The sequence below is a fragment of the Danio rerio genome, chromosome 2 (assembly GCF_049306965.1).
Source record: "Danio rerio strain Tuebingen ecotype United States chromosome 2, GRCz12tu, whole genome shotgun sequence".
NCBI classification, from domain to species: domain Eukaryota; kingdom Metazoa; phylum Chordata; class Actinopteri; order Cypriniformes; family Danionidae; genus Danio; species Danio rerio.
The window spans coordinates 60,840,498-60,866,205 of record NC_133177.1 but is presented as its reverse complement, the minus strand read 5'-3'; the positions used below and the strand labels follow the sequence as shown (position 1 = coordinate 60,866,205).

Below are 25,708 nucleotides of genomic sequence, written 5' to 3'. Positions count from 1 at the left end.
CCTAGTGAAGCCTTTAAATATCACTTTAAGCTGTATAGAAGTGTCTTGAAGAATATCTAGACTAATATTATTTACTGTCATCACGGCAAAGACAAAATAAATCAGTTATTAGAGACGAGTTATTAAAACTATTATGATTACAAATGTGCTGAAAAACATCTAAACTCAGGAGGCTCATAATTCTGAGTTCAACTGTATGTGACTAGTGCAGATTCACACATTGAGATATTGATGCTTAAACGATATATTGTGCAGCTCTACCCTGGACTATGTTTTCTTGAATTTTTTGTTTGCACAAATCCACTAGAGGGCGTTGTGTACTGTTTTGACAATCTCAAATATGTTACTAGGGTACGTTTCTCGTAAATCTACCAGAGGACGCTGTTTAGATTTCTGCAAATACTACCGTACTTCTCATTGTCATCTATGAGAAAAGCCGGTCAGCTTGTTGTCCTGCATAATAAATTAGCTTTATTTTGACTGACCCACACACACCCTTCCCTAAGCTCAACCAATCGGGTTTTCAAAAAGCAAACTATAAGAGAAAACAATCTTGGCTGCTTGCTTCTACCATGACCTCCTGCAGCTTCTTTGGGATTGTTTTTTTCTGGTTTCTGGAATGATCATTTCTCACGCTCGAAACCTGGTCTGCTCTGCTCCACTTCCCAAGTTTAGCGATGTTCACAGTAAGCCACCGCTAAACCAGTGAAGAGAGAAAAAAAAGGCCATATGGAGGTAAGCAGTCAGCAGTGCCACCCTGTAGCGTTCATTTTTCTCATAAAGTGCACCCACAAGCACACATTTCTCAGTTCTCAAAAATGTACCCCAGGGCACATTTTTCCAATTAGCCTGTGTGTGTCTAGAGCTGGGCGATTTAGGGAAAATATCTAATTGATAGGGATGTAACAATATTGTAAATACCGTCATACCGCAATAGTAATTTTTTACAATATTACCGTAGGCGCACGACTCAAGAAAACTATATTTCTGAGAAAAGTTTGCTCAGGCGAATGAAGCGAACGGGAGGTAGCGGAAACTACAATTCCCATCAGCCCAGGCGTGGCCATCATCCTTTGCGGTCTGTTGTCACTACAGATCCAGTAATGTGGAAATGGAGTGTGCTGCTAGTAGCGGGGAAGAAAAAGAGCTGGAAATGATGGAACCTAAAGCGGGTTTTAAGTCGGATGTGTGGAAGCATTTCGGTTTCTTTCTAAAAATATACGAAAAAGGAGAAAAGGTGACAGACAAAGACAAAAACAGTATGCAGGCACTGCCAGACTGTGGTGAAATATAAGTCGGGGAATACGACTAATAACAGTCATGGGGACTGCAGAACACAGCACACTTGTTAGATTGATGCAGACATTGACTTGTACTGCAGAGAGACCTCTATCTCACTCATGGCTTGTCCTCTCAAGTGGTGGAAAGACAATGCACAACGTTACCCACTGCTGTCAACCTTGGCTAAATCATATCTCTCTGTCCCAGAAACCTCAGTCCCAAATGAGAGGGTTTATTCTGTTGCAGGGGACATGCCCAGATCCCAGCTTTCACCAGATTATAGTTATATGATCATTTTCCTTAAAAACCCATCTCTATCTGAGTGAGTGAGTGATTACATGTTGAATGTGATGAGTTTTCAACAATACTAAATTGAAACTTCATGTTTTATATGGTTTAATAGTTTTTTGTTATTAAAATTGAAAAATTGAAGTTCCTGTTTCGAAACTTACAGATAGACGGCTGATTTGTATGTCATTAATATGTTCAGTGCTGAGGTAAATAAACACTTTTGGCACTTTTTTCGAGTCTTTTCATTAGTTTTGTTTTTCCTGTAAATTATTCAATAAATACCGAACCGTACCATTCATACCGAGGTATTATCGTACCGTGAAATTCTGATACCGTTACGTCCCTACTAATTGCAATACATTTTTTGGATGGCTATTGCAATCATTTACTTCATGGTGTGACAAAATACATTGTTGATAACAACATCATGACAAATTTGCCATCTTAAAATTTCAATGTTACGTTTTGCATTTTATTTGAGGATGTTTATTATTTTTATGTTGGACCTGTAATAATTAGTTTTTGAAAAGTGTTTTTTTACTTGTTAATATTTATTTGATATTTTTACATTTTAAACCAAACAATTGCCCTAAAGTTTTAAAGAAAGTGATAAATATGATCACGAATGAGTAGATACTTTAAAATGTAAAAAAGAAATAGTCCTTTACATGGGGTCAACATGTATAAACTTTTACTTGATTTAATTTTTACACAAATGTTAGTTTATTGGGATATATATATATATATATATATATATATATATATATATATATATATATATATATATATATATATATATATATATATATATATTGTTATAAGGATATGAGATGACTTGTATCGTGTTATCCGATTATTGTCATATTGCCCAGCCATTAACAGAATAAATGATGTTTATTTTATATTCAGAAAACTATTTAAAGTTGTCTGCTATATGAAGTAATGTTGCTCAGGCCTTGCTCATATCACCGTCTGTCAGGACCTTGAATTATTTAGCGTTTGCGCTATTATTAGAGCTCCATCTGTGTGACCCTTTCAGATGTTATTTGATCCGGCCAGATTCACACGTTACACATCAGCTCCTCTGACCTGCTTTGGGCGAGTTGAGTGGATTTCATTATATTTGAGTGATTTTCATTTCATCAACTGGTCTTTGAATGCGGACAGCTTTCATGCAAGATTAATTCATTCATGGTGATGCTGGCCTGTGATGAAAATCCTACGAAAATGACAAATAATACATTTTTTTCTCCTAAAAATTGCAAGAAAATAAATGTAATGTCTTGCATAAAATGTTATTTGTAGGACTCTTTGCAAACATCCATTTGTTAAGCAACTGTAAATATTACTTCTATTGCATTTGATCATGTTAGTGTTAATGTTTACTAATATATTTAAAAAATATTATTGGAAAAATATTGGAATAATCTAACATTGCAATGTTTTTTTTATTCTGTGAAATATATTGCGATTCGAATACAATTTCCCTAAATGAGTTTAATATAAACTATATGCAAAGAATTTATCATTTTAGATTGATTGGGATAATTCTGTAAGGCAGTGCATAAAATATAATAAACAATCTACAAGCATAGATAAATCCAATAAAGAAAAATATGCAAATTAAATAAACAACATTTCATTGTTTTCCTGAGAAGTCAAACTGTATTAATGTATACAGTAATTAAATAATTAAATGTCAAGTAATACTGTACAGTCTTCGTTTTAGAAACAGTTAAACACAATTATTTATTATTATACTGTCGTAACATTGAAAGTACAGTACAGTTACTTATGACCGAATGTTTTTAAAACGCTTACACAGTCACAGGGCTTAAAAACACTTGCTAAATGATTAATTATAATCCAGCAGAACATTGCGCATACTCGCGATGTGCCTATTGCGAATGATTACGTTGCGATATCGATGCTGAAATGACATGTTGTGCAGCCCTACTTAAAATTTGTAAACAACGAATGGCAAACAAATGAAGTTGTAGACAATGACTAGATAATGAACAATTGATCTGTATGAACTGGCATTAAGAAAGAATAATAAATGTAATTTATTATTAATACTGATAATTAATATATATTGCTCATTAATTTGTGCAAGCCAATACATTATCTAATATTTACCTATGTGTAAAATATTGACTTTTTGCATTATTTATGAATGAGATTTAAGCACATCTTTGTATCTAATGTTTTACTGTTGTGATTCTCTGTGTTGAATCATTCAATGAAACTCACCAAATATTTATTTAAATCAGCATAAATTTACGTAATAACGTAATAATTAGTGATGAACAGGGTGTTAAATTAACACAAAATAAAAAAAAACAAAACAAAATGATGAATGCACCTAAAAACCCTTTTTCTTCTTCTTTAATCAGTGTTTATTCCTTTCATTTATTCATTTTCTTTTCGGCTTAGTCCCTTTATTTATCAGCGGTGGCCACAGCGGAATGAACCGCCAACTTATCCAGCACATGTTTTACGCAGCGGATGCCCTTCCAGCCGCAACCCATCACTGGGAAACAACCATACACACTCTTTCACACACATACACTACGGCCAATGTAGCCCACCCAATTCACCTATTGCTCATGTCTTTGGACTTGTGGGGGAAATCGGAGCACTCGGAGGAAACCCACGCAAACGCACGGAGAACATGCAAACTCCACACAGAAACACCAACTGACCCAGCCAGGGCTCGAACCAGCGACCCTCTTGCTGTGAGGCGACAGCACTACTTACTTCACCACTGCATCGCCCTCTTCTTGTCATTTTTGGGTAAATTGAAATCCTCACAGGTTTTTTGTTAGGTTCATCAGTTTTCTAAAAAGCATCTGTTGGAGCCTTTTCTTTCTTCTATTTTAATGTTTGGATTGAATGGGTTGATTATATGATTTGATCATTATTAAGTTGACATTAGATAATTATTCTATTCAGGTTTAGGCATTTCCTTTTTATGTTGGAGTATTCTTTTCTTGTTTGTGATTTTGTCAATGAAGACTTTTATTCTGTCAATGCAAATCGGGATTTAAGACAGCCAAAGTAGTAAGCGGGTGAGTAAGGCCGTGAGTTTGTTTGTGGTGACGGTGCTACTGACGAGGAATGAAGCTTTTACACTGATTTGACGGCACAAGATGTGATTAAAAATAAACGATGAGACCAAGTTGCACAATGGACTCGCTCGTTATTGTTTGCCCTTACCGAGATCTCAGCTTCAGCATGCCGCTACAGCATCTTTGCGGAGTATCAAACAAGTCTCTGCTTTTTTGGCATGGTTATATTAGGCACCGGCTGGTGTAAGATTCTGACTGTATGATAATCTTTGAAAAAAATAAAACAATATTGTGATTACTGCTCTAGAATAAGTTAAAGCAAATACTTTTTGCCCATTAAACACAATATATTTTAATTTAAGAAACATTTTAAATATTTTGGGACCGTAAACCTGGCAGGCTGAATAATTAAAATAACTCAATGACGTCTGCTGTCTTCATTCATTTTAAAAACAGATTTCTCTACACCTTGAAAAAGCATCTTTGGAGATTTTTCTTTTCTGTGGATATAAAGTAAAGCCAGTGCACTGTTCAGCTCGACAGCGTGCTGGATGTTGGTGTATTAGTGATTTGTTTTTCAGATGTTTGGTAAATCGTGGGCTGACCAGTAGCTTATGAAGTGGAGGCTCCGTTTCTGTTGGAGATACTGTTGCTCTAAACTAAATAAAACAGTTATAGATATAAATAAAATATAAATAATATATAAATAAATAATAAATATATAAATAAATATAAAGTAGGAATGGAACAGAAAATGTTAGGGGTTTTAAAACCTTGACTTTTCCTACCTTGACACTATTTATCGCCCCATGCCTAGGTTATATATGGGGTAATGATGATGATATTTCTCTCCTGTGTTTGCAGGTGTGATTTGCGTGTCGGCCGGTGAGTCCCCTGTGTGCTGCGTGCATGAATGGATCAGGTTAGGATGGGTAATGTGGTTCAGGAACGCCAGGGGGCGCTGGCACAGGGAGAAGTGCTGCCCCGTCCTGCTGCCAGCCAATCAGAGGTGAGAAAACTCAAATTCTAAACATGCATTCATTTATTTTCCTCCGGCTTAGTCCCTTATTTATCAGGGGTCCCCACAGCAGAATGAACTACCAGCTATTCCAGCATATGTTTCAAACATCGGATACCCTTCCAGCTGCAACCTAGTACTAGGAAACACCCATACACTCTCAAATCACACACACATTCACACACTAGAGCCAATTTAGTTCACCCAGTTCATCATAGCGCATGTGTTTGGACTGTGGGGGAAATCGGAGCCCCCGAAGGAAACCCACACCAACACGGGGAGAACATGCAAACTTCACATAGAAATGCCAACTCACCCAGTCAGGACTCAAACCAGCGACCTTTTTTGCTGTGAGGCCACAGTGCTAACCACTGAGCCACCAATATTCTAAAGCATGCAAATGAAGTAGATAGTAAAAAGAACTTGTCCAGGCGCTGACGTTTCACCCACCCAGATCTAATCAACAAAACAGTTAAATTCATAGATGTTAATCCAATCAGCTTGATCGTATCGTCCAGACGTTCATAGAGACAAAGGGAGAGTCGTTGGGACCCCACCCAATGGTCAGAAAGCGCATAAAGATAATTGCTGTATCTGAAATCGTCCCCCTATAGCCCCATCCACTATTCACAATTGCATTAGACTAAAAAGTGGCTCAGGGATTAGCTCTGTGGCCTGACAGCAAGAAGGTCGCTGGTTCAAGTCCCGGCTGGGTCGGTTAGCCTTTCTGTGTGGAGTTTGCATGTTCTCCCTGTGTTGGCATAGGTTTCCTCTGGGTGCTCCGGTTCCCCTCACAATCCAAACACATGCGCTATAGTGAAGTGATGGCCGTGTTAAATGAATGTGTGTGTGAGTGTTTCCCAGTACTGGGTTGCAGCTAAAAAAAGTAAATAAAGTCACTCTGTTAAAGTGTAGAGTTGAATTTTTCAACATCAAAAGTGTACAGAGCAGAGATCAACATCCTATAATGCAGTTCACAACCACAAATAAACACTTGTGAATCATTAAATACAGAAACCGTTCATTAATGGTGTTATACTGTCAAATACAGAATGATAAAAGCTGAGAAAAAATATCTTTAAAAATACTCAATTTAAATCTCGTACAATAACAAATAATGCACATTTAATCCATATTTTCAGAGACCTTTTTTTAACATCACCAGCATTGAGTTCAACTAATTATATCAAAGTTTCTTTGGACTTTTTGAAATGGTCTAACGCAGTGGTACTCAAACTGTGGTACGTGTACCACTAGTGCAGTGGTTCCCAACCTGGGGTCCGCGCCCCCCTAAGGGGGGCGCCAGAGTTCACAAGGGGGGCGCGGGAGAGGATAAGTGTTGAGGTAGAAAAAGGCATAAAAATGCTCCACTATTATTATAGGGCTGTACAATTAATCCAAAATCCAATTTGATTTCAAACGATTATAAAAAAGCATTAATCGAGATAAACGCTTATTGCATCATATACCGCCACCTTTCTAGTTGTACACGTGTTGCTCCTAAAAGCCCGAACGAGCGCGTGCTTATGTGTGTGTGCGCAGCAAGCACACTCAGTCAGAAGCATGCGGCCGCTCAGCATTCGCTCATTCGCACTCTGAGACGAGCAGAGGAGTGCAGACATCTAAAGTCATTAACATGAGCTTTCTAATGGTCAAATAGGTGTCAAAACGCGGTGATTAGTGATTATTTATATTAACCCTCATTTGTGTAATAAACAAACGAGTTGAGAATCAAAAGACATGTGAAAGAGAAACCAAAGAGACAGCGAGAAATATTCCTACTGCCGGTGGTTTCTATGATTATTAATCAAACAACTAGAAAATCCCTCACTAGTCTTGACTGAAGGACTGCTGTAGCTAAAGTGTTTTTCTTACAGTGAAGATGCATAAAGCACAGTTTGTTTAATATTTTTATTCTATTGTATTTATTTCTCTTTCCTTTGCAGGGTGGAAAATAACTGTATGTAAACACTTGAAGTCAGAATTACTAGCCTTCCTAAATATTAGCAACCCTTTTCCTCCCAATTTCTGTTTCATGGAAAGAAGTTTTTTTTTCCTGAACATAATAGTTTTAATATCTCATTTCTAATAACGGATTTCTTTTATCTTTGCTATGATGACAGCACATAATATTTCACTAGGTATTTTTTAAAATACAAGCATTCAGATTAAAGTGCAGTTCAAAGGCTTAATTAGAGTAATAAGGCAAGTCATTGTATAATAGTAGTTTCTTCTGCAGACAATCAAAAATATTTATTGCTTAAGGGGGCTAATAATATTGACCTTAAATTAAATATTTTAACCTGCCTTTATTCTAGCTAAAATAAAACAAATAAGCCTAGAAGAAAAAATATTATAGGAAATACTGTTAAAATTCCTTGCTCTGTTAAACATAATTTGGGAAATATTTATATTAAAAAAAATTCTCAGGAGCACTAATAATTTTGACTTTAACTGATAATCGTTTTAAATAATCGTGATTACAATTATGACCAAAATAATCGTGATTATGATTTTTCCCAAAATCGAGCAGCCCTACTATTATATATGTATTTTTAAGTACCAAATATATATATATATATATATATATATATATATATATATCAAAACATATGCTTAAAATTCCAACATAATAGTAAAAATAATTAAAATAAACAACTTTAAATAATTATTTAAATTTTGCTCACTCACACAATGTGCTTGTCAATGTGTCGTAAAGGCAAAATCAAAACAAAATCGGCAGAGAGACGTAAATGCAGTGATTCTTCAGAGGCGAAGAAAAAGATTAAACAGTATGGCAAAGCCTACCTAAATTTTGGTTTTATTGAAGGCCAAGACAAGTTAAAACTGATTCATTTATAGTGTCTATACATATTATATATTAATATTACACAAACACACACATACAGTATATATATATATATATATATATATATATATATATATATATATATATATATATATATATATATATATATATATATATATAGTACATATGTGTGTGTGAGTGTGTATTTTAATGGTGGGGTGGGGGGGCTCCAATGTTTGTATATGCCTATGGGGGGGGCCCCTAAGAAAAAGGTTGGGAACCACTGCACTAGTGGTATGCAGGCTTCCTTCTAGTGGTACACGGAGGAATGAAATATGTCATGTACATGCTACACATTTCGAAATTGATCAAAATTGATGTATATAATATGCCATATTTGACATAGCCTACATTTCTGAGGTAATCTGTCACGTTTTTTAACTGTGCAGAGTTGCAACTGCTTTACTGGGCCTACTGCGCCACTGTATTTCAATACTGCTCATTTTGGTAGTACTTGGAGAGACAATTTTTTTCTGAGGTGGTACTTGATGAAAAAAGTTTGAGAGCCACTGGTCTAACGTGTAAGGTAAATATTAAGTGTAAGTGAAATGTTAAGTACAGTAAGAGCTCTCATGACGCTACTCATGCTGGGGTATGAATTACAAAGATGCTTGATTTAAAATTAATGCTTTAGTGCTTGAATCTGGTGTCCATGAAAGAGTGGGAACCCTGGACTCCGCAATCTCCATATCTGAGCGCATTGTTTGTGTAAGGAATGCAGATGTAAAAACCGGTTTGTGAGGCGTTTCAGGCTGGCCTTCATTCATGCAGGAACAGGAAGAACACAAGATTAGTGTTTGGAAAGAGGCGCAGTGTTTACAGTCTAAAGGAAGTCAAGCTATCAGTGGATTAGTCAGAGGTCAGATTAGCACTGTGAAGCCTGATGTATTTTAAAAAATCATTGATTTAATCTAAAAGTTTTTTAGACATTTAGACCAAAAAATGGTGGAAATGTGTTATATTTGATGCATCAGGCATTAATCGCTTATCTGGCCAATATCTTGTGGCCTATCCAAGTTTTAGAAAGGCAAAGGCCTCTAGATTACACTTATTTGAGCACAATAAAATATGATCATGCCTTGATGTTGACTGATTTGATGAGGACAGTAAGGTCTGACTCTGCTTAGACTAAAGTCTCATCACTGAACAGAAATAATGTCCAGTGTAGAATATAAAGTCCTGCTGCAGTGGAGACAGAATGAATATTGTGTCTGACTCCATCATGAGCTTGGAGGACTGCATCCATACATCTCTGACATGACTCAAATCACTGATTAATAAAGTCATCTGGAATGAAGAAGAAAGTGTTCAGCAGGACTCCCAGAGCTCATCAAGAGTCTTTGTGTTCATCTTCAACACCTCCTCCTTTATCTTACCCCAGACATACTCCATAATGTTCATGTCTGGTGACTGGGCTGGCCAATCCTGGAGCAGCTTGGCCTTCTTTACTTTCAGGAGCTTTGATATGGAGGCTGAAGTATGAGGAGTGCTATCCTGCTGGAGAATTGTCCCTCTCCTGTGGTTTGTAATGTAATGGGCAGCACAAATGTCTTGACACCTCAGGCTGTTGATGTTGATCATCCACTCTGCAGATCTCTCCATACTGAATGTAACCCCAAACCATGATCTCTCCTTCACCAAACTTGACTGATTTCTGTGAGAATCTTGGTCCATGTTGGTTCCAGCAGGTCTTCTGCAGTATTTGTAATGATTGGGATGCAGATCAACAGATCTTCTTTCCACATCAGATGCATCATCAAGTTATTATTTGTCGCTCCTACAACTGGGACATCAAGGCTTTCGTCAGGTAGGGTGATCCAAATGAGTGAAAATATGGAAAGAAATGGCAATTTAACTTTTATTCATAAACTGAAACTGAAAAACAAATATTGTCCATGTAAATTATATTTAAAACGACATACTACAAACAAACAGTCTGATAAGAAATGCAATGAGAAATCTCCTCGCTCTGTTAATCATCACTTCTGTGTGAAAAGGAAAGAATGAGAACTGATCCTTTTGTTTTCGTCTTTAATTATCAATTGTCACTCTTCTATCCGTATAATAATAATAATAATAATTAATAATAATTAATTATTGCGTTATTAGTGTTAATTAGTGTTAGTATTAATTATTGTGTTATTAGTTATTAGTGTTATTAGTATGTCGTAAGATATTTAATGCTTGCTTTTGAGATCAAAAATGAGAGTTTTAAAAACATATAATGAAGCTAATTAATTAACTTAAAAAAAAATAAAATACAATTTGAATGTTTATAAATGATGTATTGATAGTCAAATGAACCTTAAATCCAGTAAGTGTTCATATATAAATATATCAGTAACAGTATAAAAGTTATTCCTATTATAATGTGAACAGGACGCTGACAAGGGAGGTGCGGATCCAAATGCAGGTTTATTGAGAATGATCAGGCAAGCAGTGGTCACAATCAAGAGCAATCGCATGTATGCAGGCAAATCAGAGTCGTAGTCAAATACACAGGTGATTGGTCAGTGCAGGAAGCAGACAACATAAACAAACAAACAAGGCGAGGGTCAAAACACGGCAAGGCAAGGAAAACACGTCGTAATGTTCGCAATACAGTTTACAGGTGTGTGTGTGTGTGTGTGTGTGTGTGTGTGTGTGTGTGTGTGTGTGTGTGTGTGCTGTATATAAAGTCTTTGACAATCCTCCAGATTGTCTTTAAAAGTCATTTAATTTAAGTCTCTTTTCCTGCTACTGATCTTCATCAACACCAATCAAAACAGATTTGGCCAGCTGACCAATCAAAACAAAGCTGGCTTATAAAAGGGGGAGGGGCTTACAGACTACAAGCCTCGAATTGATTCAGATGAACCATATCAAAATCATCCCAGAGTGATGATAATGAATAATTATTAGTATGTATTAATTAATGATGAATCGTAATAATTATTGTTATGTTAGAATGTGCAGCGACACGCTGGGTGAGTGGTGGCCGCACAGCAAAAAGGTTGCTGGTTCGAGTCCCGGCTGGCTCAGTTGGCGTTTCTATGTGGAGTTTGCATGTTCTCCCTTTGTTGGCGTGGGTTTCCTCCGGTTTCCCCCCCAGTCCAAACACATATGCTATAGGGGAATTAATGAACTAAATTGGTCGTAGTGCATGAGTGTGTATGGGTGTTTCTCAGTACCGGGTTGCAGCTGGACGAGCATCCACTGCGTAAAACATATGCTGAAATAGTTGGTGGTTCTTACCACTGTGGACACCCCTGATGAATAAAGGGACTAAGCTGAAGGATGAATGAATGAGTGAATGTTTTTTGACCTTGTATGCATGTGAACCTGTTGTAGGAGATGCTAACACAATTATAGGTCACTTTAATACACTACATGACCTACACTACATGACCTCCTCTTTAACATCTAAAAGGACAGATTGGCCTTTGTATCAGTGGTAAATATGTGACCTCTTGGCCTGTTTACTTTACAGTCATGAGTTTTTCCTCTGTGGTTTTCAGATCAGATATCTGTTTCTCTTCTCGTCTCTGCTTGTTTTAACCTTGCATTGTCACTCGATAATCGCAGTGTTTTCTTTAATCCTTCACACACTGTGCTTTAATATTTAACACCGTCATGCTTCTGTCTTCTGATTGGTCGGTTTAGTGTTCAAGCAGTGATGTCGAAAACAGACATCCATGCTATTAAAATGAAAAAGAAAATACGTGCTCTTAATTGTTTTATAAGAACAATAATACACTTGAGTGTTATTATGTGAATATATACTCAACGGCCACTTTATTAGGTACACCTTACTAGTACTGGGTTGGACCCGCTTTTGCCTTAAGAACTGCCTTAATCTTTCGTGGTGTAGATTCAACAAGGTGCTGGAAATACTCCTCAGAGATTTTGCTCCATATTGACATGATAGCATCACACAGTTGCTGCAGATTTGTCGGCTGCAAATCCATGATGTGAATCTCCCATTCCACCACATCCCAAAGCTGCTCTATTGGATTGAGAACTGGTGACTGTGGAGGCCATTTGAGTACAGTGAACTCATTGTCATGTTCAAGAAACCAGTCTGAGATGATTGAGCTTTATGACATGGTGCGTTATCCTGCTGGAAGTAGCCATCAGAAGATGAAGACACTGTGCTCATAAAGGGATGGACATGGTCAGCAGCAATACAAGTAGGCTGTACTAGTTAACTAGGTAGGCTGTGTGGGCCCAAAGTGTGCCAAGAAAATCTCCCCCACACCATTACACCACCACCATCAGCCTGAACCGCTGATACAAGGCAGGATGATCCATGCTTTCATGTTGTTGATGCCAAATTCTGACCCGAGCATCTGAATGTGTCAGCAGAAATGGAGACTCATCAGAGCAGCAACGTTTCTCCAATCTTCTATTGTCCAGTTTTGGTGAGTCTGTGTGAATTGTAGCCTCAGTTTCCTGTTCTTAGCTGACAGGAGCGGCACCCGGTGTGCTCTTCTGCTGCTGTAGCCCATCTGCCTCAAGGTTGGACGTGTTGTGTGTTCAGAGATGCTCTTCTGCAGAGCTCGGTTGTAGCGAGTGCTTATTTGAGTTACTGTTGCCTTTCTATCAGCTGGAACCAGTCTGGCCATTCTCCTCTGACCTCTGGCATCAACAAGGCATTTGCGTCCACAGAACTGCCGCTCACTGGATATTTGCTCCTTGTCAGACCATTCTCTGTAAACCCTAGAGATTGTTGTGCGTGAAAATCTTAGTAGATCAGCAGTTTCTGAAATACTTAGAGCAGCCTGTCTGGCACCAACAACCATGCCACGTTCAAAGTCTCTTAAATCCCCTTTCTTCCCCATTTTGATGCTCAGTTTGAACTGCAGCAGATCGTCTTGACCATGTCTACATGCTTACATGCATTGAGTTGCTGCCCTGTGACTGGCTGATTAGAAAATTGCATTAACAAGCAAATAAACAGGTGTACCTAACAAAGTGGCCGGTGAATGTAAACTAAAGCCTTTTTTAAGCACAAAAGTATGACCGTACTTGTTAAAATACAGTGTCATTTATTTTTTTAATATATGATTTGAAAGCAAGTGGGAAGATTTCAAGCTCAAAATAGTTATAAATTGTCACCAGAACCAGTTTTTGTTTCAGTTAGATATTATTATAACTATTATGATGACAATCCTTGCATGATGATGCTGTTTTTATATCCATTTGGGTTGCTGATTGACCTGTTTACTGTAAAGCTCATTGTCATGTTAATAGTCTATAGCCTTTCTTTTGTGCTAGATGTCTTTATCAGGACTTAACTTAATTAAATTGAATGATTTCCTTAAATGATTTCATCACATTTAATTAAATGTTAACTTGTTGTAGTGTTAATATTTCTTAGTTTGTTTCTTATTAGGTATTTTAGTTTATTATTATTATTATTATTATTATTATTATTATTATTATTATTATTATATTAATTTTACGCAACACAGCAGTGATAATATATATATATATATATATATATTTTTTTTTTTTTTACATATAAATGAATACACTTTATTATTAACAATAATGCTAATATTCATAAATTCCTTCATTTTCTTTCGTCTTAGTGCTTTTATAATTAGAGGTTTTCACAGCAAAATGAACCGCCAATTATTCCAGCATATGTTTTACACAACGGATGCCCTTCCAGCTGCAACCCATCACTGGGGAACACCCATACACACTCACAATCACACACGCACACTCCTACATTGCGGCCAATTTAGTTAATCAATGGCCGTATAGCGCATGTGTTTCGACTGTGGGTGAAACCGGAGCACCAACCCACACCAACACTGGGAAAACATGCAAACTCCACACAGAAACGCCAACTCACCCAGCTGTGACTCGAACCAGCACCCTTTTTGACCATTGAGCCGTTGTGCTGCCCCAGTTTCTCCGAATGTTTTTTTTTAGATATGTGCTTCAGGCAAATGTTCATTTTTAAACATTTGAACATTCAGACAAAGTCTGGTTTTATATCCATCTGGGTTGCTGATTGACCTGTTTACAGTAAAAGTCATTGTCATTTTAATAGTTTATTTATGCGCATTTATTTGTGCTGTATGTGTTTATTTGGACAGTAGATTTCATTAAATGTAACCATGGTTATGTTAAAGTATAAAGTAAAATATTGTAAAATCCACATAACTATTATTGTAGTAGTGTATGTGTGTGAAAGGGTTTGTATGAATATTTCCCAGTGATGGGTTGCACCTGGAAGGGTATCCGCTGCATTAAACATATGCTGCATAAATTGGCGGTTTATTCCGCAGTGGCGATCCCAGATTAATAAAGGGACTAAGCCAAAAAGAAAATGAATGAATAAATGAATTATTGTAGCATTAATATTTTTTTGTTTGTTTCTATTTAGTTGACTATTATTATTATTATTATTATTTAATGAATGCAATACATCAGTAATAACATTCATTATTTATTGTTGTTTATTGTTTGTTTTTACATACTGTATAAATGTGTATATTTTATTTTTGTATTAATAATGCTAATATTCATAAATTATTGGGCAAAATTGAGTGTCCTCAAATTCTTTGGATTCATTTATTCATTTTTTTTCTATAAATGTATTTATTTAGTTTTAGGGAAATGTAAACATTTGTTTGAATATATTAAAGTTCTATAAAAAACAATAAAAAATTAATACAAATTATTAATATAAAGTTGCATTTTTCCCCAACACATCACAACTGTAAATTTGAAGATAATGAGTTTTTAAATGCTTTTTCTTCATTTTTTAAATGCCATTTTAATGCACAAAGTTCATCAGAAAAAAAAATGCTATTATTATTTTTATCCTTTCTCTAAATTGGCAAATCCCCTGTGGTGTGTGGAAATAATTTTTAATAGTGTCTGTCAGGCACAGGATCATGTTGAACATTGTTTAGCTTCATTGTGTCTAATGAATGAGACAAACTGTGCAATATCTCTTGATACTTATTCAAACAAACAGAAGAACAGTCTGTATCCATTCAGCATGCTGGAACTGGTTTCTTGAATTCATCTCAGCCCAATGTTCCTGCTTTTTTCTATTCACTCATTCAGCTCATGGGTTTATGGGTGGAAACAGATTAGAAGTGTGAATATAAACCTGTTCTGCTTTATAAAGATTAAAAGGAAGGCAGAGTCCTTCCTAGAAGCACAGTATGTGGTCCTGCCTGGGCATGTTTAAACATCATATCTATTCAAGTTTAATTGTATAGAGCTTTTCACAATAATTACCATTCCAAAGCATCTTTTCAAAAAGATGCACAGTATTATTATATTAGTCAAAATGAGAAAAGGGAAGGAGTTGCTTATGGGTTGGTGTTACGGCCCATAAACCTTTTGGCTTGTTTAAAAAAAACAGAAACAACACTATAACAATTTTTAGTGATGATTTTTATTTGATTTTTATGAATATATTGTAGTGTGTTACCACTCTTTTTTAATAAATAATCCAGCATACTGAACTATATTGAACTGATAAACTGTAAAACAATACTGCAGTATTTACTACAGTAATCTGTGGTGTATTGTAGTATAATATGCACTATAGTTGTAGAAAACTACAGTATTGGGTCATTTGTTTATATTATTACTATGGTTGTTGTTTTTGTGTTACCATAGCAACTATAGAATCACCACAACGGATCAAGTACAGTAGTTGTTGTTACCATAGCAACTATATAATCACCACTGCAGAAAAATTTTGTTGTTGCGTTACCATAGCAACTGTAGAATCACCACAACAGATCAATTACTGTAGTTGTTGTGTTACCATAGCAACAATATAATCACCACAACAGATCAATTATCACAGTTGTTGTGTTACCATGGCAACCGTAGAATCTCCACAACATATCAATTATCTTAGTTGTCGTGTTACCATAGCAATTATAGAATCAACACAACGGATCACTTACTATGGTTGTTACCATGGCAACTGCAGAATCACCACAACAGATCACTTACTGCAGTTGTTGTTATCATAGCAATTGTAGAATCACCACAAAAGATCAATTACGATAGTTGTTTTTACCATAGCAACTATAGAATCACCACAACAGATCTATAACGGTAGTTGTTGTGTTACTATAGCAATTATAGAATCACCACAACGGATCAATTACTGTAGTTGTTGTGTTACCCTAGCAACTATTAAATCACCACAACAAATCACTTACTATAGTTGTTGTTACCATAGCAATTGTAGAATCACCACAACACATTTTTTACTGTAGTTGTTGTATTACCATAGCAAGGATATAATCATCACAGCAGATCAATTATTGTAGTTGTTGTGTTACCATGGCAACTGTAGAATCTCCACAACATATCAATTATCATAGTTGTCGTGTTACTATAGCAATTATAGAATCACCACAACGGATCAATTACTGTAGTTGTTGTGTTACCCTAGCAACTATAGAATCACCACAACAAATCACTTACTATAGTTGTTGTTACCATAGCAACTGTAGAATCACCACAACAGATCACTTACTATAGTTGTTGTTACCATAGCAACTATAGAATCACCACAACAGATCACTTACTATGGTTGTTACCATAGCAACTGCAGAATCACTACATCAGATCAATTACGATAGTTGTTTTTACCATAGCAACTATAGAATCACCACAACAGATCAATTCAAGTACGGTAGTACATGGTGGGTCAAAAACACTAGTTCTACTTTTCATTACTGTAGAAATTTTCAAGTGGCGAGAATAGGGATTGTTCAATACACTTGTTGGTATTAAAAAAATGTTTGATTAAATGTTTTGATTCACTTCAGATGTGTATATGGTCATCTATTCTGCATCATCAACTAATGTGTGATCTGTGTGTGTTTTATATTGTCAGGGTTTTAAACAGGGTCGATCGGTCTTGAACTCTCTGGTTTCGGGAGCGTTTGCTGGAGCTGTGGCTAAAACTGCAGTCGCACCACTGGACCGAACCAAGATCATCTTTCAGGGTAGGAAGACAAACTGGAATGAATCTTCTTTGTGTGTCTTTACAGATGCACTGAAGTATGTAAATAATAAGTCACACCCAAATATGTCATTTGTATCATGTGCAAATGATAAAACAAGTTTGTGCCTGGAGACAACTGAATACATTCATCAAGGGAAAAACACTTGTCATCTTTCAGAAAAAATAAATCAATATTTTGATTCCAGAACAGACCATGTATGTGTGAGTGACTTACAACAGTGGTTTTCACTTTGTTTTTCCTTCTGCTGTGACCTAATTTAAATTGTGTAAAAATTATATATTTATATTATTAATCACAATATTATTGGGAAAATGCAGAGTTTCTGTTAGATATAATTTTTCTATTAGCACTACATTATTTTATTTTATTTATTTGTACACATTTATTTAATTATTTTTTTAACATAAATTTCACTAATTTAAAAACTTTTATTTTAATATTAAAAGTGTATTTCATTTTAAAATTAATAGTTGTAATAATATAGCATTTAAATGTTTAATTTCTTTTCAGATAATAATATTATAATTTTTTTAATGTATTAAAGATTATTATTTATTTATATTGAAAATATTTTTTATTGAAGATACTAGATTTAGTGGTGTTGTGATTTCACAGCAAAAAGACTGTTATATTTTGACTACTCTTGGTGTAACCGAGTGATTATAAGTGTACCTTTCTTACATATGTGTACTTTAGACGTTTTGCAGAAATCAATACCTGTTATTTATTTTCATTATTGATTGCTGAAAAGTTGCTTTATTTTTTCCTCGGCTGACAAAAACAGCTAAGCTAAATATTTCTCTCGTCAAATAAATTTTTGCTTTTTTATTTTTACATACATATTTATTTATTTATTTATTTAATAAGTATTTGTGTTTTTTTCCTGTTCGTTCTTTTTATATTTGGATATTATTTGAACAGTTTTAAATGAATGTTTTTAAATATTAAATAGATTGTTTTATTTTTATTTTGTAGTAAAGACATGTATAATTTTAGGAGTGTTTTAAATTATATTTCATATTATTTCATATATATTTTTTAGGTATAACGATTTGTGTATTAGGAGTTTATGTTTTTGATATGTGAACTTTAGACGTTTCACAGAAATCAATACATCTTTATTGTTTGCTGAGAAGTTGCTTTATTTTTTCCTTGGCTAAATATTTCTCTCATCAAATAAATTTTTGCTTATTTATTTTTACAGATTTATTTATTTATTTATTTAATAATAATTTGTATTTTTTCCTGCTTGTTTTAATATATTTTTTTTTTAATATTTGGATATTATTTGTATTGTTTTAAATGAATATTTTTAGAAATTAAATAGAATGTTTTATTTTTATTTTATAGTAAAGACATATATACGATTTTAGAAGTGCTTTATATTATATTTTATATTATTTTATATATATATTTTTTTACGTATAACTATTAGTGTATTATGAGTTTATGTTTTTTATGTGAACTTTAGAGGTTTCACACAAATCAATTCATCATTATTGTTTGCTGTAAAGTTGCTTTATTTTTTTCCTGCCCTGAAAAAGCAGCCAAGCTAAATATTTCTCTTTATCTTCTGGTTTCAGTGTCATCAAATAGATTTTCGGCCAAGGTGAGCATTTTTCCTTTGAACTTTGAACTTGTGTGTTCTAGCATGTCTGCAATTTACATTAATAAATATAATAATAACAAAAAGGTTAAAATATGACTCAACACAGAAAGCTTTATATTTTGTTATGTATTTGTGATGTATACTTGATGTATGTTTGCATTTTCCTTGCTCAAACAGCAGCGCTACTGACTGCATGAGCTTATATAACAAAACTTCATTGCAAAAAAAAAATCTGCAAAATCAGAATTTCTGCTAAATGCATGCATGTGTATAATGTATAACTTCACTGCTAAAAACAATCCAACTAAACTAAAACGTCTGCTGTGCATGCATGTATTTGTTGATTTGCAGGAGGCGTACAGGTTAATCTACCGCACATATCTAAAGGATGGCTTCTTCAGTTTGTGGAGGGGAAACTCGGCCACAATGGTGCGCGTCATTCCTTACGCTGCCATCCAGTTCTGCGCACATGAACAATACAAGGGCATTCTGGGAAAGTATTATGGCTTCCAGGGCAAGTGAGTGCTCCTTTACCAATGCTCATTTACATTTATACAAAGCCATTGAAGGCTTGCTGGAGGTTTAAAGTGGACCTATTATGCAAAAACTCACTTTTATAAAGGGTTTAAACACAGTTGTGTGTCAGCAGTGTGTGAATATGACCAGCCTCTAATGGTAAACATGAAATAATTGTATTGTTTATACCCAGACAGTCTGCAGAAACACTTGTACTCATCATCAGAGGGGGAAAAGCCCCACCCACTAGTGCCCATCTCTCCCTCATTAGCATAAACAGCAGCCCTGAGTGAGAAGCAGCCATCTGTCCATTAGCCATCAGAGTGTTTGAGCTGCTGAAGATAATGTCAGTATAGACTAAGAGGATTATAGATGTGGAGTGTTAGATGCATCTGTCTGCTTTCAGGGCTCTGCCGCCTGTGCCGCGTTTGCTGGCTGGATCACTTGCAGGAACTACAGCCGCCATTATCACGTATCCACTGGACATGGTCCGAGCACGCATGGCCGTCACACCCAAAGAAATGTAAGACCCTTCATTGAATCATTGTCAACTTTATTCAATATTGAATTGATCTTCAGTCAGGTCTACATATTTATTAACTCTTTTTGGGAAAACTCCACTATATTTATAGTTACTTCTCAACAGTCATATAACATGTTGAAATCTGTGCTGTCGTTGTGTCATTAAGCTTTGTATACCTCATGTTTTTTCCTCAGGTACAGTAATATCATGGATGTGTTTGTCCGCATCTCTCGTGAGGAGGGTCTGAAGACGCTCTACAGGGGTTTTACTCCCACTATTCTGGGCGTCGTGCCGTACGCAGGACTCAGTTTCTTCACCTACGAGACACTCAAGAAGACCCACGCAGGTACTGTCTTAGGCCCCGTTTACACTAATGTGTTTTCGTTTTAAAGCGCATAAGTTTTGCTACGGTTACGCCATCCGTCCACACTACGCCGGAGTTTTCGAGCGCCGAAAACGGAGCGTTTTGGAAATACTGGAGAAGCTGTTTTCAATCTAAGGCGCTGCTGCTCCGTCTCAGTGTGGATGGGGGAAAACGGAGACATCTGAAAACGGAGGCGGGGCTGCTGAGATTCGCTAGCTGATTGGGGCTTTTGTGTCATTGCATATCCTTCCCTTATTCGTCAAGCCCCTATCACATGACTGTAACACATGGCTTTAACGCGACCGGAAGACAGCAGACCAGCCTTCACTGTAAACAACAACATGGACACAGAAACGCAGCACTATTGTCTGTTTTAGGCGCCATTGTGCAGTTTTTTTTTTTTACTTTTTATTGACAGCAGTCAACATAAATACAAACAGTAATAAGAACAGTCCTGAGATTGGGCCCGAGCTCACAAATAAAGATATATATAATGACAATAAGGATCTGAGGAAAAAAAATAAGAGTAAATAGAAAAACTTCAAGCAAAAATACAAACTTAGAGACATAAGTGACCTATCCAATGAGGCTTTGAACTGGTCCCCATCTTCTTTCAAAGTTTTGAGTTTTTAGCTGTATTTGTGCTGTCAACTGTTCCATTGAATATTACTGTCTAATTTTTTGTATCCACTGTGAAACCGTGGGTGGTTCAGGTTTAAACCAGTTAACCCTTAAAGACCGAGACAGCCGCCCGCGGCTAAAAATAAGTATTGCTCTTAAATGTTTAATAACTTTTGATCCGCTGATCTGATTCATACAATTCAAAGATTGGCATAAAGAAGAGAAGCTTTCCAGCGCTGTATCACACACTGAGGCTCCGGAATCAGTGCGGTTACGTCATCAAAATTTGACAACGCTGATTTGACAAAGAAACGCTCGTCACTGTGTCTCCGGACAAACCAGACATGATACATTGATGCATTGTCCCTCCTCCATGCCCAGATTGGTTCAAACTCGCTATATCACAACCAATAAGCATAGGTTTCGCTTTGTGAACCAACAATGAGCTTTTTGAACAACACGGAATGAGAGATAGGCATACATTTATACGCGGCTAAATAAAACGCAAAAAAAAGTTTTGCATGAAATAATTCTCATACTAAGTACTTTTGCATGCACAGCAGCACAGAAACATGACAAAACAGTGACACAGCAAAGACGAACTGCTGCTCTTGCTGTTTTCAAAAGACGCAAATGAAGGTGCAGCTGTTTGTCTGCATTGCATACAACCACATCCAAATCCATCTCCACAGACAACCATATCCATGCTGGCACATAAAACCTAAGGATGTTCCATATTGAATCTAGTTTCGTTATGTAACTATTTATAGTATAGTAAATATTTATATCTATTTTTTTACTAAGGATTTGCACCATGTTTATTTGGACTTTGACGCATTATTTATAAGTGATGTTGTTTATAGTAACTGAAAATATATTTTTTGGAAAAAGTCAAATTTGCTTCACTGTTCTGTTATTTTGTAACATTTTTTCTGTTTAGTTCATTCCCAGAACTTTTGGGCAAATACATATGTCAGTAAATAAATGCATTTTTTTCCCCAATTAAAAAAAACGCCTTGGAATAACATTGAAATAAATTGCTATAACTTGCTCAGGGAATTGTGGATGTAGACAATTTATTTTGGAAGTATAAAACATCACAGCATGTATTTCTAAAGAAAGAAAAACAAACTTCATAAGGTTTTGTTTGAAATAACTAGAAAATGCCACTTTTTTTAAAAAATCGTTTCTGGAAAATTCTGGAATATTTTCTGTCTGTTCATAAGTTTTTGGACCAAAAAATATTTTAGACTGGACCTTTTAATGGTACAGATTGAAACTTCAGGTTCTCCTGTTTAAAATGATATATGACACTTGAGGCTGACTGCTAAAATAAAAATAAAACTGCTTTTAAAAAAAATAATAATATAGGCCCATTAGATGCCCACAAAATACCTCTAGGTCTTTAAGGGTTAATTGTTATATTTTTTCTTGCAGCCATTAGCAGGAGATTTAGTAAAGTTTCCTGATCATGGGACAGATCCTCTGGAAATTTGTCCAGTAAAAACGTTAAAGGGTCCCAAGAGAGATTCACTTTAAGGAGCTTTTCTACGATCCCCTTAACTTCAGTCCAAAAGTGTTGAACAATGGGACAGTCCCAAAATATGTGCGTTTGATCACCCACCAGTCCACAGTTTCTCCAGCACTTATTGCTGCCACAACTATCAGAACGAAAACACTTTAGTGGTGTCCTGAAAAATCGAATTTTAGACTTCCAGTCAAACTCCTTACACATTTGGCTCCCCACTCCCTTATGGCAACCAGAACAAACACCCACCCAAGTATCATCATCCAATGTCACATTGAGTTCCATTTCCCATTGTTGTTTTATATGTTGATTGTGCAGTTATTAATTTGTTACATTTAGTAATAACTAGACCTCGTCGTCTGTCCACAAAAGTACCTCTCTTGCTTTCTTTGCCATCACGGTCATTGTTCAACCGGCATTTGTTGACTAACAATAACCAAATGCCGAGCGAGACACATACTTCCTGTTTATACTAGAACGCGCATACCCAGAGTGCGCGCATAGTCACATGATATACATTTCTGGTGACGTAGTGTGGACTGAGATATGTTTAGAAACGCTAGTGTGGACACGGATTGTTTTTGATCCAAAACGCGGTTTTAAAACTAAAGCGCACTAGTGTAAACGGGGCCTTAAACAGCGTTTAGATAGCTTAAAGGTGCAGTGTGCAAGTTTGACACCCAGTGGTTGAACTAGGTATTGCATTCATGGATCAAAACAAACGCAAGCAGGTTGCCAGATTGAAAAGCTAGTCTGACTTAAATTGTGTTCTAAATTAATGCAACGGCACGCGATAGAGGGAATATCTATATAATTTATATATCAGTTTATATATACATATACACTCACCGGGCACTTTATTAGGTACACTTGTCTATCTGCTTGTTAACCCAAATTTCTAATCAGCCAGTCACATGGCAGCAACTCAATGCATTTCGGCATGTAGACATGGTCAAGACGATCTGCTGCAGTTCAAAGCGAGCACCAGGATAGGGAAGAAAGGGGATTTAAGTGACTTTGAACGTGGCATGGTTGTTGGTGCCAGACGGGCTGCTCTGAGTATTTCAGAAACTACTGATCTACTGGGATTTTCACGCATGGCCATCTCTAGGGTTTACAGAGAATGGTCTGAACAAGAGGAAATATCCAGTGAGTGGCAGTTCTGTGGGCGCAAATGCCTTGTTGATGCCAGAGGTCAGAGGAGAATGGCCAGACTGGTTCCAGCTGATAGAAAGGCAACAGTAACTCAAATAAGCACTCGCTACAACCGAGCTCTGCAGAAGAGCATCTCTGAACACACAACACGTCCAACCTTGAGGCGGATGGTCTACAGCAGAAGAAGACCACACCGGGTGCCGCTCCTGTCAGCTAAGAACAGGAAACTGAGGCTACAATTCACACAGGCTCACCAAAACTGGACAATAGAAGATTGGAGAAACGTTACCTGCTCTGATGAGTCTCCATTTCTGCTCACACATTCGGATGGTCGGGTCAGAATTTGATGTCAACAACATGAAAGCATGGATCCATCCTGCCTTGTATCAGTGGTTCAGGCTTATGGTGGTGGTGTAATGCTGTGGGGGAGATTTTCTTGGCACACTTTGGATCCATTAGTACCAATTGAGCATCGTGTCAACGCCACAGCCTACCTGAGTATTGTTGCTGACCATGTCCATCACTTTATGAGCACAGTGTCTCCATCTTCTGATGGCTACTTCCAGCAGGATAACGCACCATGTCATAAAGCTCAATCATCTCAGACTCGTTTGTTGAACATGACTATGAGTTCACTGTACTTAAATGGCCTCCACAGTCACCAGATCTCAATCCAATAGAGCACCTTTAGGATGTGGTTGAACGAGAGATTCGCATCATGGAGCCAACAAATCTTCAAAAAATGTGTCAAAATAAAACAACTTAAATGATCATATAAGTCATAAGTCATATCGTCTAGACGTAGTTTATATTTTTATTTTTTTATTATACTTACTGTAATTCATTCTTGTTTATGTAAAGCTCTTTAAATTACCAAAAATGTGCTTTATACAGTTAAGGGAAAAATTATTCGGCCCCCTGTGCAATATTTATTATTTTTCCAGCATTTCTTGAATAATCTCGCAGATTCAGGAATTTTTCTCAGTATTTCCTCTAATATTTTTTTCTTCTGGCAAAGTCTTATTTGTTTTGGCTAGAATAAAATCAGTTTTTATTTATTTTTTAACCCATTTTAAGGTCAAAATTATTAGCCCCTTTAATCTACATTTGTTTTGGATAGTCTATAGAATAAACCACTGTTATACATTAGCCCCTTTCACACAGTGATACCGGTAAATATCCGGAAAATTTCCGGAAAGACTTTACCGGTATATTCAAAAAAGCGCTGTTCACACAGGCGAGGACGTTACGGAAATTTTCCGGAAAAGAGCATTCACACATCCATTCCAAAATACCGGTAAATTCTGCCATCATTCACCACAAATGAGCTTTAAATGGCTGCGCTTGTATTTGTAAACATTTGACTAAATTACAAACCCTGTGGATGATCAATATTGTGAACAACTTTCGCAGGATCACTTTCGCATGTCGAGATTCATAATATGTGCGTGTGCAGGCGCTCACAGGCTGTTTCACAGCCACACGCAAAGCTGGAAGGTAAACAAACAACGGCTTATCATAAGCATCTCATCGATGATTATTTACACAGTTGGCATTAAGAAGAACATATAAACGTGATCTGACTAACTTCTAGCAGCTAAATGTGTCTGGAAAAATATTCAAAGGCTTTTATTCTCACAAACCGCGCGGACGTAAATGCGTCTGACTGTTGTGATTGGCTAAAGCAGACGTCTCACGTCAGCACGTTCTAGACGTGCACGCGCTTATTACGGGAATCTTCCTTCTGCATTCACACAGCGCAGCATTCCGGCAAATTGCCGGTAATGTTACAACTTCTCTTTCCGGAAAATAGCCAGAACGAATTTACCGGTATTTTCAAAAAGGACCTGTTCACAC

General features: G+C 36.3%; 1 protein-coding gene across 7 annotated transcripts in view; it reads left to right on the top strand.

Moving 5' to 3' along the window:
- Window positions 1-25,708, top strand: part of slc25a42 (solute carrier family 25 member 42) — a 38,875-nt gene that overhangs the window by 7,783 nt on the left and 5,384 nt on the right. For all 7 annotated transcript variants that reach the window (XR_012389390.1, XR_012389389.1, XR_012389388.1 and 4 more), the window contains 6 exons: window positions 5,508-5,652; window positions 17,403-17,514; window positions 19,119-19,144; window positions 19,496-19,662; window positions 20,067-20,183; window positions 20,378-20,529. Coding sequence is in view for 2 of the 7 variants with exons in the window: in XM_009298942.5 (XP_009297217.1) it covers window positions 5,557-5,652; window positions 17,403-17,514; window positions 19,119-19,144; window positions 19,496-19,662; window positions 20,067-20,183; window positions 20,378-20,529 (670 nt within the window). In the remaining 5 variants the exon portion in view is untranslated. The remainder of the gene's footprint in view (window positions 1-5,507; window positions 5,653-17,402; window positions 17,515-19,118; window positions 19,145-19,495; window positions 19,663-20,066; window positions 20,184-20,377; window positions 20,530-25,708) is intronic.